The sequence below is a fragment of the Galeopterus variegatus genome, unplaced genomic scaffold (genome assembly GCF_000696425.1).
Source record: "Galeopterus variegatus unplaced genomic scaffold, G_variegatus-3.0.2 Scaffold596, whole genome shotgun sequence".
Classification (NCBI taxonomy): Eukaryota; Metazoa; Chordata; class Mammalia; order Dermoptera; family Cynocephalidae; genus Galeopterus; species Galeopterus variegatus.
Window position 1 is genome coordinate 66,030 of NW_007726707.1, and position 13,279 is coordinate 79,308.

General features: G+C 36.8%; 1 protein-coding gene across 1 annotated transcript in view; it reads right to left on the reverse strand.

Moving 5' to 3' along the window:
- Positions 1 to 13,279, reverse strand: part of GPR128 (G protein-coupled receptor 128) — a 68,602-nt gene that overhangs the window by 38,588 nt on the left and 16,735 nt on the right. The window contains exons 3-7 of the mRNA XM_008570345.1: positions 11,947 to 12,051; positions 10,811 to 10,915; positions 7,121 to 7,233; positions 4,800 to 4,949; positions 3,427 to 3,527 (exon numbers count right to left, since the gene is read on the reverse strand). Coding sequence (XP_008568567.1) covers positions 3,427 to 3,527; positions 4,800 to 4,949; positions 7,121 to 7,233; positions 10,811 to 10,915; positions 11,947 to 12,051 — 574 coding nt within the window. The remainder of the gene's footprint in view (positions 1 to 3,426; positions 3,528 to 4,799; positions 4,950 to 7,120; positions 7,234 to 10,810; positions 10,916 to 11,946; positions 12,052 to 13,279) is intronic.

The window sequence follows — 13,279 nt, forward strand, 5'->3', positions numbered from 1 at the left end:
CCCCCCCGGGGGTTCGGCACCCACATACAGACCGGTTCCCGCTCACTGGCTGAGCGAGGCGCGGGGGCAACACCGAGGGTTGCGATCCCGTTGCCGGTCCCTGGTCCGGTACGGGGGCAACACTGAGGGTTGCGATCCATTGCCAGACACGGAAAAAGACAAAAAGACACACACACACACACAAAAAAGTGTTTTAAAAGCTATGTATAAGGTAAAAACACAGCAAATCCCAGTGAGGGGCCTCTATGAATAAAGAGCTTTGAAACAAATATACAAACAAAAGTAATCCAGAGCATAGGAGTCAAGAAGAGAGAAAGCAGGCAGAGTTGGATTCTTTTTTTTTTTTTTCTCCAATGTAGCCTTGGGAAAGCTAAAGAAATCTTAATCAAAATACACCAGGGTCTGCAGGACCCCAGGCCACCACCAACGGAGTCCCAACCCTTGAGAGAGGCCCCAGCCGCCACCTGATCCCCAGGACCAGAGGCAGTAACAGACAGCTGAGCGTCAGCAAAACTCCCTGATACTGCTTCAGACACCAGGGTGGAACAAGTAGACTGCAATAACCTTTGCCACAATGACTAAACACCAAAGGAGAGATACTAGAATTATGAAAAAAAAACAAGAAAGTATGACACCATCAAAGGAATATAATAACTCTTAAGTTAATAACTCTTAAGTTAGACTCTTAAGGTCTAGACCCTATAGAACAGGAGTCCTTGAAATGACTGGCAAGGAATTTTGAGGAACAATTCTAAGGAAACTAAATAAGATACAAGAAGACTCAGTTAGACAACCAAACAAAATGGAAAAAAGTATACAGGACCTGAAAGAGGAAATGTACAAAGAAGTCAATGCCCTGAAAAAGAATGTAGCAGAGCTTGTGGAGCTGAAGGATTCATTTGACAAAATAAAAAACACAACAGAGAACCTAACCAGAAGGCTTAATTAACATACAGAAGAGAGAATTTCTGATCTTGAAGATGGCTCGTTCAAAATAACACAGGTGGACACAAAAGAAAAAAGAACTAAAAAACTTAAAGAAAATCTAAGAGAGATAACAGACAACCTCAAGCACTCAAATATCATCTAAATCATGGGTATTCCAGACAGGGAGGAAAAAGGAAATGGCACTGAAAACATTCAATGAAATATTAGCAGAAAACTTCCCAGGTATAGGGAGAGATACAGATCTTCAGATACAGGAGGCTCAAAGATCCCCCAACATATTCTACCCAAAAAGGTCCTCTCCAAGACATGTTATAGTCAAATTGGCAAAACTCAAAGACAAAGAGAGAATCTTAAAACCTGAAAGAGAGGAGCACCAAGTCACCTATAAGGGAACCCCTATCAGACTAACAGCAGACTTTTCATCATAAACCCTAAATTCCAGAAGAGAATGGGATGATATATTCACAATACTAAAAGACAAAAATTTCCAGCCAAGAATGCTTTACTCAGCAAGGCTACATTTCCGAAATGAAGGACAAATAGTATATTTCCCAAACAAGCAAAAACTGTGGGAGTTCACCACCATGCAACCAGCCTTACAAGACATTCTCAGGGGAGTACTGGGTCTGGTACCTGAAAAACAACCATCAGTACCATGAATACTCAAGATAGAATAAAACCCACCAGTGCAATAAAATGTTACCAATAAAGAGAAAATAAAAGTTTATCCACTATTCCAAGAAACCTACAAACACAGAAAACAATCTGTAAATCAGAAAGAAAGGAACAAAAGATATTTAAAACATCCAAACAAAAAGCACTATAATGCCCAGAGTAAATCAATACCTTTCAATAATAACTCAATGTAAAAGGTTTGAATTCCCCAATCAAAAGACACAGGAGGATTAAATTGGATTTAATCTGACTGACTGAATTAAAAAGATGGACCCAACAATATGATGCCTTCAAGAGACCCACCTCACCTGTAAAGACACACAGATACTAAGAATGAAAGAATGGAAAAAGATATACCATGCAAATAGAAATGAAAAAAGAGCTGGAGTAGCTATTCTTATATCAGATAAAATAGACTTTAAACCAAAAACCATAAAAAAGATAAAGAAGACCACTATAAAATGATAAAAGGATCTATCCAACAAGAAGACATAACAATCATAAATATATATGCACCCAACATCGGAGCAGCCAGATTTATAAAGCAAACATGATTAGAACTAAAGAGATAGACACTAATACTATAATAGTTGGGGATCTGAACACCCCACTCTCAACATTGGACAGATCATCTAGGCAAAAAATCAACAGAGAAACACAAGACCTAAACAACACTTTAAACCAATTGGACTTGACAGATATATACAGAACATATCATCCAACAATGTCAGAATATTCATTCTTCTCTTCAGCACATGGAATATTCTCCAGGATAGACCACATGTTAGGTCACAAATCAAGTCTCAACAAATTCAAAAAATTTGGAACTATTCCATGTATTTTTTCAGACCACAATGGATTAAAACTAGAAATCAATAACAAAGAAAATTCTAGAAACTATACGAATACATGGAAATTAAATAACATTCTACTTAATGACATATGGGTCCAAGAAGAAATTAAACAGGAAATCAAAAAATTTATTGAAACTAATGAAAATAATGACATCATATCAAAACATGTGGGACACTAAAAAAGTAGTCCTAAGGGGGAAATTTATTACACTAAATGCTTACTTAAGAAGAATGGAAAGATGGAAAGTAAACAACCTAATACTTCACCTTAAAGAATTAGAAAAACAAGAACAATCCAAACCCAAAGTTAGTACATGGACAGAAATAATTAAGATCAGAGCAGGGGTTGTCCTGTCAAGATGGTGGGGGGAAGAAGACACAACAATCACAACAATTTCTTGATCTTGTTTAGGCAAGTGAACAGACTTGATGTTGATGGGGGTGGGGGGTCAGAAGGAGGGAGGATGAGGAGGAACTGGTAAAGGGACATGCAAATCAACTATATTGTATATTGATAAAGTAATGAAAAAAATTTTTTTAAATACACCAGGGTCTTGGGAAGAAAGAGCTAAAGTGGGTTCGGGGCTAGCAGAGTGTCCTGCAGAGTTACTCTGCATTCCTCTGTACACTGAGAAAGGAGTTGGAAGAGCTCCTCCTGTGCACAGAGGCTGCCCCTTGGCCAGTCCAAACTAAGGCTGAGAAAACAAGTTCTAATCTAAATCATTCCAGTTACTTTCTATCTCTAGGCCAGGACCACACTGGAACCAGGAAAATGGATATACCACCCCATCTGCTAACTGAAGATCAGGAGGGGGAAGCCAAGGCCTTTGTCTGCATTCCAGAGGAATCATCCATGAGAAAAATAAAGACGCTTCTGATAATGCTTTTTTAACTAGGAAAGCAAATGGCACTTTGTCAAGTTTTCTTTCAAAATTGAAATTGTACTTACGTTGCCAAGGTATCCTCATTATCAGCAGCAGCAGCTGTTCGAAAAACATCTTCACTGGCATCTAGAAGTTGACTCACTGTTGTCACAGCAGTTTTTTTTGCCTACCAAAGAAAAGGCGTGGATCATCATAGAAAACACATATCATACATTATCATCACCATAATCATGATGAACTATTATAGTATCAAGAAGCATCACTGGTATGATACTCTGGAGGCAAGAATTTTTCAAAATTAAAGGTTTAGTTTTGATCTACATAAGGTGGCAGAGAGAATCAAGATAAAGCAAAGTGAAAATATAAATTAAGGTAGTAAATTAGGAGGCTTAGATCTCCTCATAACAAGACCTCATATTAGGTCGACCTCATAGCAAGATCTTTCACAGAATCCCCACCCCACTCCTAAAAACACAAAAGCAAATGCTTGCATACAAAAGCAGAAACGAAATAAGAACAGTGCAGACCTCTGATTGTTAAAACATTAGTCCACAATACTTAGCCTAACTTATTATAAATACTAGACTTAGTAAAATTATTTCTAGTTTTCTTACAATCAAAAACTCAAAAATACGTCAGAGAGATGATCTCTTGGCATTTGATTCCTATTTGGGGGTATTGATACCCTTCTGTCTTTACTGACATCATAAATTCCACATTTGGTGATCAATATTTTTCTCTTTCAATTCCAATTTTATTAACTTGTGATTTGAATCCCACCTACTTTCCAAAGGTACTATGGTAACATAAAATAGTTTTTTTTAAAAAAGCAAGACGTTGAAAGAGAATGGAAGAAAGGAGCAGCTATTTCCAGGCCATGCTGATATACAACTGGTAAACACTGTGACAGTCCGTGTTGATTCTTGACCAGTACTCAAGGTCCATCAATTGGTAAATGTTGAGTATGCTTCTTGTTGTCAGGTACCAGAGTTTAGCAGGTTGGGATATCAGAAATGTAAATTACGCTTAAAATTTTTAGAAAGCCAAGACCAAAATGCAAATATGCTTAGCAGAAAGAGAGCACAGTTTAAAATAGTATATTCCAGAGTGAGTTCTTTGGAATATTATTTACTCAGAATAGAACAGGGATGGTGAGATCAAATACAATTCGTAAACATATAAAAAAGTAAAATACACTTGTTCGTTTCGTGACTTTCTGAAGATGGAACGATATAATGATCATTGTTACTATCCCAAAAGAAAATATTTGGACAAGGAGTCCTTTTTTCTCTGAGCATCTCTCAGAAGGAGTGCTCTGCAAAATGGTTTTAAGCAACCTAAACCATGCCCAAATTCATATCATGGGACGAGTGATGTTCGGAGAGTCTTTCTTCCTTTCTTCCCACCCTTTTTTTTTTTTAAGTCTTATGAGTTTTACCTCAGATTCAGCCTTTCTGGATGTGTTGAAGATCTGTCCAACCACTTTAGCAACAGAAGTGATGTTGTCAGCAGTTAATTTACTGGCATCAGATGTTAAAATCAGGGCTTCAGTGGAAATATTCTTAGATTGTGTTTGGATACTGTCTATCTGTTTAAAAACAAAAACAAAAGCAAAACACCCTAGCTCTGTGTAACTATGTCTAACCACTTTGCAAGCAACTGCAGGTGAATAAGCTGGAATTTAGCTGAGCCTCGGTCTCCTGAATATCACATTTCATTGTTTAAAGGACTAAGCACATGCAGGCCAGTGGTTTCTCTGTCTGCCAGGACTGGTAGCTATAACGGGCTGCCTTAGCTATATTGGAGCTACTCAAAGTGTGTCTGCAGACCGATGTTGGTTTGCTAACTGTTTGTTACAAAGTTTATAGGGAGATAAATAAGCACAGAAACTGAAAGTAAATGGTCAGAAATTTGTATAGCAATTTTACGGTGTTGAAACTAATACGTTGGGTAAAAATATTGGGTTTGCATTTTATATATCTTTTTTTTTTTTTTTTTTTGTCTTTTTCCGTGTCCGGCAACGGATCGCAACCCTCAGTGTCGCCCCCGTACCGGACCAGGACCGGCAACGGGATTGCAACCCTCGGTGTTGCCCCCGCGCCTCGCTCAGCCAGTGAGCAGGAACCGGTCTGTATGTGGGATCCGAACCCTCGGTGGGAGCGCCGCCGCGCTTCCCAAGCGGCGCACTAGCGCAGTGCGCCACCGGGCCGGCCCCTATATATCTTTTTTCATTTCATTTTTCTGGCAACTCATTTTTATGGTGTTTTACAAAATTATTGGTCTGCCATAGGTCGGAAATTTTTGTAACTTGCTTTTCAGCACAAATAGTTTGGGAAGCACTGGCCTAGGCATCCTTTCCAGGTACCAACTAGCCCCAGGGCACTGTGTTGTGAGACTAACACATGTTAATCCATATTGTCATTAGTGGAGCTGGGTGTCAACGTGTGTGTGTGTGTGTGTGTGTGTGTGTGATTTAGTTTTCACTAGATGGCAGCAAAATTTCAAAAATCAAACCAATGTCACAAGCTATTCACACTGAGAGAAGAGTCAGAAATTTACAATCAGTAGACAGAAACAAATAACTGTCTCATTCAATAGCCAGGTCCGTGCTATGTGCTAGGCACTTTGCTAGATGTTTACAGATGTTATCACATTCAATACACAAACAACATTGTAAGTTGAGTGCCCTCATTCCCACTGAAAGGCTCAGAGAGGTTAAGGAGCTCACTTCTGTTTGGAAGTGGCAGAGCTAAGAGTCAAACTCTGGCTTGTCAGACTCAGGAATATGCAGTCTTTCCTCTGGTCTGTATCGTTGGAACAATGTATGTGGTTGGCAGCCACTTCCAACCTATCCATCTGTGATTAGGGAGCCAGTGTGGCAGTGTGGACTTTAAAATCAAGAGCAGCTCCATCATTTTTCAGTTGTGGTGACTGGACAAAACACTTCACCTCTCAGAATCATATTTTCCTCATCTATAAAATGGATATTCTCACCTATGGTGTTATAAGAATTAAATGTAATAAAACAATAAAATGTTTGGCACAGTATCTGGCATGTAGTAACTGCTCAACAATTAATAAGTGTTATTATCTCTAATTATCTATAATATGGTAATAACATCCAACTCACAGAGGTTTTATAAGGATTAAACGAGATAACATATGTAACATGCCTGGCACAAAAAAGGCCCTTTGTAAAAGTACACTTCCTCTTCCTACCCTTACTTAGCCCCGGTGTTAGCTCTTCCACACATGTGCAGTTGGGCACATCCTTAGTCAAAATAATTTAATCTGCATGAAAAAATATCTACTCAGATGTACTTCCCATTTCACCTGCTTATGGATATAGCCCTGAGACCAGCATCAGCTTTGGAGTTTCCTGTTTCAAAGGGTCACAGTTCTTTTCTCTTCATTCTATTCCAGTAAACCACCAAAATTCCTTCCTTTGGTTTCAAACATCAGGGATCTGTTTTCAGCCAAAACTTCACTAGTCTTCAAAGATGAGACCAACTAAAATGTGCTATAGATTATCATTTGTTGAAATTTGCTGAACATTTTTGCAACAGTTGAACATGTCCAATGTCCTTTTTCACAAACAGATGTCAACTTTAAAGAAATAAGAATGGTTTAGTTACTAGTTTTTATTTCTAATTTGAGAATTTTAAAAGCACTGTTTTAACCACCAACTTTCTGAAGAACAGAGACTTTGCACAGTCAGAGCTTCTTCCAACTGCCCATTAGATGGACCATATGGCATACCTGCTGTTCCAGGGTTTCCAGATTTTCATTACAATTTCCTATTTTCGCAGCTTGTAATTCTATGTTTCCGTATGTGGAAAGACTGCACAGCCGGATTGCTATTGGATTTCCCGCTATAATAAAAAGAAAGGGAAAAAAAAGATAGTGTTTGCAAAGATGGCCATAGCAACCTCCTGGACCTGTGCAGTGCACCTTCGCAATATGACCCTGACATACCTCCCATCAAGAGATAGAGTCTACTCCTCCACTCCTTTAAACCTGGGCTGGACCGTGACTTGCTTTAACCAATAGAAGGTGGTAGAAATGTGTGAGTTGCAGAGCCTAGGCCTCAAGAAGACTTGAAGTTTCAGCCTTCACTCTGTGGAACACTGTTCTGAGACTGTCATGTCACGTAAGGAAGCAGGTTTAACCCACTGGAGAATGAGAGGCCAAATGGAGAATAATTAAAGCGCTCCAGCCAACAGCCAGCTCTCATGCCCCAGACCCCTGAGTAAGGTTGTTTTGGATCTTCCAACACAGCCATGCTGCCAGTCAACCCACAGAACTGTGAGAAATCTAAATCATTGTTTTAGACCAATAAGTTTGGGATGGCCTAATACACAGCAATAGAAAAGGGAATCAGGAAGTTACTATGAGAATATTTTAGGCAGATAACACTTGTCTTGATTTTTAAATCTGGAGTTCAAAAGAACAATCGAGTATTTTCCTTCCTTTGATGTCTGCAAGGAAGATTTACCTTCTAACAATTAGGGACATAATAGCTTTGAACTGGATATGATGGGAGAATACTAGGCTGAGAGATCAGAAACAATATGAAAAATTCCTAGTAAATATTGAATTATATTTTGATCTTCCCTTCTTTATGCAAATCTAGGTAATAACTGAAAGGCAAAGATATATTCAGATATATTTCAGCACCTATTTAATATTTGATTGGCTCCTCAATGAAATTTGCTGGATCATCTAGTTTATTTTCTAGGATTATCACCTTAGCCTCCCTACCTCACTGTTCTCCTGTAGATAATACTTAAGTATCTGCTACAAGTAAAACTGTATTTAGAGGGACAACTGATCAGAAGATGAATTTTTTTCTCAGGACCAGTTTTGGGCAGCTGCTTCTTGTGGCAACAACTAGAAACACTGAAATTAGAGATGGCTTCAACACTTAAAGTAGAAAGTTGGAGTCACTCTTAATTTATATGAAGGCTCCACCTCTACTTCATGATAAATGAAAATTCTAACATACATATATATATATATATATACATATATATATATATATATGATATAAATAACTTTAAAGTGGCCTTATATCAAATGCATCTTTTCCTCTATATTACCTACAAGTATCTCTACTCAAAAGTCATTAAAAAATATTTTTTTCCATTTGCTATATAAAACTGAGTAATTAGAAATAATTCTTAATTTTACACTAAAAGTAAATTTGCCAATAATTGGAACGTGTATTTTTAAAATTATATGATGGGTTCACTCTGAAACTCAAAGGTAAATATAATAAACATGTTTTTATAATAGTTGCTTAGAAAAGAAAAAAAAAAAGAAAGATGGTGAATCTCTGTCCCAGAAAAATAATATATGCCAAATAAGTGTGGTAACTCTTCATGGGTATATTACTGACACTTTTGGTCTTCCTAATTCAGTAGCACATGATTATATTTTATAAGTTGGATCTGTTTTATAAATCATTATAAAATATTTAAGACATCCAAAACCTGTGAAATTAAAACAATAGGTACTCAGAGGCATACCGTACAGTATAGTATCGTATATATAGTATGTGTAATAAGTACCAATACAGTTGGAACCCCTTTTACCCTCTGAGTTCTTAAGTAAGAGGCCGGAAGGATGTGTGTAAAGATTATGATCATGAGAACTTAAGTAAGCATGACATATGTGGGCAGAAGCTATCTGGATTCTGCAAATGAAAAGCAGATCTACATAATTGCTCAGAATAAATAAGGTAAAGAAGCATATAAGAAAGAACAATTTATGTAATTTAGTTAGTGTTTCAAAGAACCCTTGACATATATAAAAATAAATATCTAAATAAAATGTGAAATTCTCCCTAGGGTCATTACTGACAACAGTTTTATCAAACATTTTTGTAAATGATCTAGAATTGGCTGTACTCTAGAGGTATCCAGTTCTGCAAAAAATGGGGGATTACCTACAGGAAAATGTGAGAGGTAAGAGGAATAGTCAGATGAAAGTCAATGCAAACAAGGAGTAAGTAAAACATTTAGGGAAAATTATACAGCACAATAGGCTCTAGCTAGCAGGAAAGGGATCTGTGAATTTCTAAAGCCTAATCTCAGGGGATATACCCAATATGGCATTGAAATAAAATGTCATCAAAACCTGAATATTATCAGGAAACATTAGAAATAGAAAATATTGTTTGCTTCTTTACTCTTGGAATGCCTCTATGCAAGCAAGTAGTCATGTTCAAGAAAGGTAGGATGAAGCTGGAAAATGTTCCAAGATGGATATCTAAAATGACCAAGGAGATGAAGGACTGCCAGCCATGGACAGACTTAACTGTGCATCTCTACCTGGAAAGATGAATACTGAAAGTAGATGTTGTATAAGTCTATAATCTAAACTAATTTTATTCAAACTTTGGTGGATGCTTGGGTAGCTTCCACCTTTTGAACATTGTGAATAATGCTGCTATGAACTTGCATGTACTAATATCTGTTTTAGTTCCTGCTTATAATATGAACTTGCATGTACTAATATCTGTTTTAGTTCCTTCCTTTAGTTCACTTCTTTTGGGTATGTACCTAGGAGTGAAAATGGATGGATTGTATGATAATTCTATGCTTGGTTTTTTCAGGAATCTTCATAATGTCTTCCACAATTTACATTCCCACCAGCAATGCATTAGGGTTGCAATTTCTCCAATATATATAAAAATAATATATATTTTCATATGCTACTATATATATATATTTTAATAGCTGTCATAATGGGTGCAAAGTGATTTTTAATTGTGGTTTTGATATGAATTTCTTTCATGACTAGTGATGTTGAGCATCTTCTTATGTGTCTATTGACAATTTATATATCTTCTTTTGTCTATTTTTTAATCTTTTTTTGTTAACTTTTGAGTTGTAGGGTTTTTAAATATGTGTTCTATATATCAATCTCTAGTGAGATGTATGTTTTTCAAATATTTTTCTCTATTTAGTGGGTTGCGTTTTCACTCTGTTGATAGTGTTGTTTGATGCAGAAAAGATTTTAATTTTACACAGTCCACCTTGTCTTTTTGTTGTTGTTATTCTTGCTTATGCTTTTGGTGTCATATTGAATAAATTCTTGACAACCCCTCCCGAAATAATTGAGACAAATTATATAAATCAAAGAGCAAATGTTAACCTGATAGAACTCTAGGAGACAGAATACTCTGCAAAAATAAACCAATTAAAGAAGGATTAAGAGGAATTCACAAACAACTGATTCATATTAAGGTTTTTAGGAAAATTAGGATTATGTAAAGTGCCACCCTTAACTTTGAACATTGGCGTCACGAAAGGGAGCCAAGCCCTTTCACAAAACCTTCGTTGATGCTTTTTCCAGGGATCTAACACTAATTGGAGGGATGATAGGTGTGACTCGGCATAGTGATCCTTCTGCCTAAACAGAGGAGATGTTTGGAAAAACACATACCATTTGAAGTATCCTTGTCACATGTTTGCAAGGAAGGCCCATATCTGCCCACTGGAATTCTGGCAAAAGTAAAACTCCCATAGGTACTGTTTTCACAGAAATTTGCTGTAATGGAAGGAAAAAGATTTTTTTCCACTATGAATTATACTTTTCTTTTACAAATTTAAAACCATATAAAAGTCAAAGTTCAGAACCTATGCAGTATAATTTGAAGGATAATAGAAATCATATAGAACCCAGTGGCCTGCCAAGAACTTCTATACTTTTCTATCCAGTCAAGTTACCGTCATTAGAATAACTAGTGTGTTAGATAACAGGCTTCAGTTAACATGTGCACAATATATAACTGGATAGAAGTGAGACGTGAGCACTAACACATCAGCAAGTATCGTGTATCAGATTAATTGGAAATGTGTGAATTAGCACATAGAGCCCTCGGTAGCAAAGGGCATCATGAGGATGTGGATTAAAGCAAAAAGGCCAAAGTCATGGCGTGTGTGGGATATACTGGCTGGTAGGAATATACGAAATGATAGGAGTAGGCTTTGAGGCTCTGGACCCTAAGCAGGCAGCCTGAAGTGTTCATGGTGTTGGGAAGCACACCTCAGGTCAACAAATGGTCTTGCACTTTGATTCTGAAATACCATTGATTGAAGTCAAACCACTAATTTAATAACAACTCTTCAAGGAAAAGGAAGAAAAAAGATTTAAAATGTCATATAAGTATATACTTGGATGGAAGGATGCATCTTGATTTCAGAAAATCAAGATATGTTAGAATTGTGATATTTTAATAGGATAATATGGCATATCACCACTTGGAAAGACCTGAGGAAACCATATCACCAATTGCCCTGGATTAGACTTGCAGCCAGAAGGAAACACAACTATGAGTTTACAGAGAAACTTGGCAGTCGGGAAATAGACAAAGTCAATTAAACGTAAAGGTAAATAGCCCAAGAGGAAAACTTGACTTTTACTATTGAGCACATCTTAAAACTCATCTTAAAACCATCACCTTTATGCCCATGGTTTCTATAATCATTAACTGAAGATTCTGGAAAGCTTTGCTGCTGTCCTTATTAACACAAGGACCACCTAAACCTCGCATCCTAGCAGTACCCCAAGTAACTTACCAATTGTACATCTCAGTCCTTGCCACTCTTCTGGACAAATGCATCTGCCATTTTCCCAGCTTCCACCATTCTCACAGAACTTTATAGGGGTGGTCGATGGAGGAACTAAAGAAACAATAAATAACAGAATAGTATGTGAACTTGCTCTTTAGCTTCTCCTTGACCAAAGATATTAGAATCCTCCGAAAAAGAGGAGATTGTATAGAAAACAGATAAATAGATGATGTCTATAAATATACTATACGTAAATATCATAGATACACTATACACTGGACAGCAATGAAAAACAAACAGAAACTGAAGGGTATTCCATGTTTACAGTCTTTCCACTAATGGCACTTACCCAGTCTATATGGCAGAAGCAGCTTCAGTTTCACTCAGGTAGAAAGCCACAGTCTTAATAGATTAAGGTGTGAGAAGAAATTGTTTGGGACTACCAGAGAAATTGGAAATTGAACACAGGTATTCCAGAGTGGAAGGAACCATATAGAAAGAATGGTCAATGTCTGTGTATAAATCTGGGAAGAAAAGGAATTTTTTTAGATAACCAGCTTCAGAGACCTATGGGACAATACCAAGAGTCTAATATATGTAATTGGAGTCCCAGAAGGGGAGAAGAAAAGGAATAGGGCAGACAAAATATCTGAAGAAATAGTGGTCAAAATTCCTCAAATTTGGTTAAGAACTTTAGATGGTAGATCCAAGAAATGCAGCAAATCACAAGGAAAATAAATACAAGGAACACCTCACCTAGACACATCAATGGTCAAACTGCTGAAACTCAAAGATAAGGAGAAAATCCCAAAAGCAACCAACTACCAGTTCAGATAGTTTTACTAGTGAAGTAGGAAAGAAATAACACCAATCTTATACAAACTCTTTCTGAAAACAGAGAAAGTAAGAAACTTCCCAAATCATTTCATGATGCCAAGATAACCCTGATACCAAGAAAAGAAAATCACAGGCTGATAAAACTCATTTACACAGATGCAAAAATTATTTTTAAATAATAGCAAATCAAATCCAGAAGTATATAAAACTGATAATACACCACAAGCAAGTGAGATTTATCTCAGGAACACAAGGTTGGTTTAACAATAGAAAATAATTTAATTTACCATATGACACAATAAAGCAGAAAAACTATATGATCATCTCAGTAAATGCAGAAGACAAAAAGCATCTGACATTTTTTTTAACACTCAGCAAACAAGGAATAAAAGGAACTTCCTCAAACTGATAAAAATCATCTATGAAGAACTGATCACTAACATTCTACTTAATAGTGTAATATTGAATGCTTTATCCCCTAAGATTGACAGAAAAAGAGTTC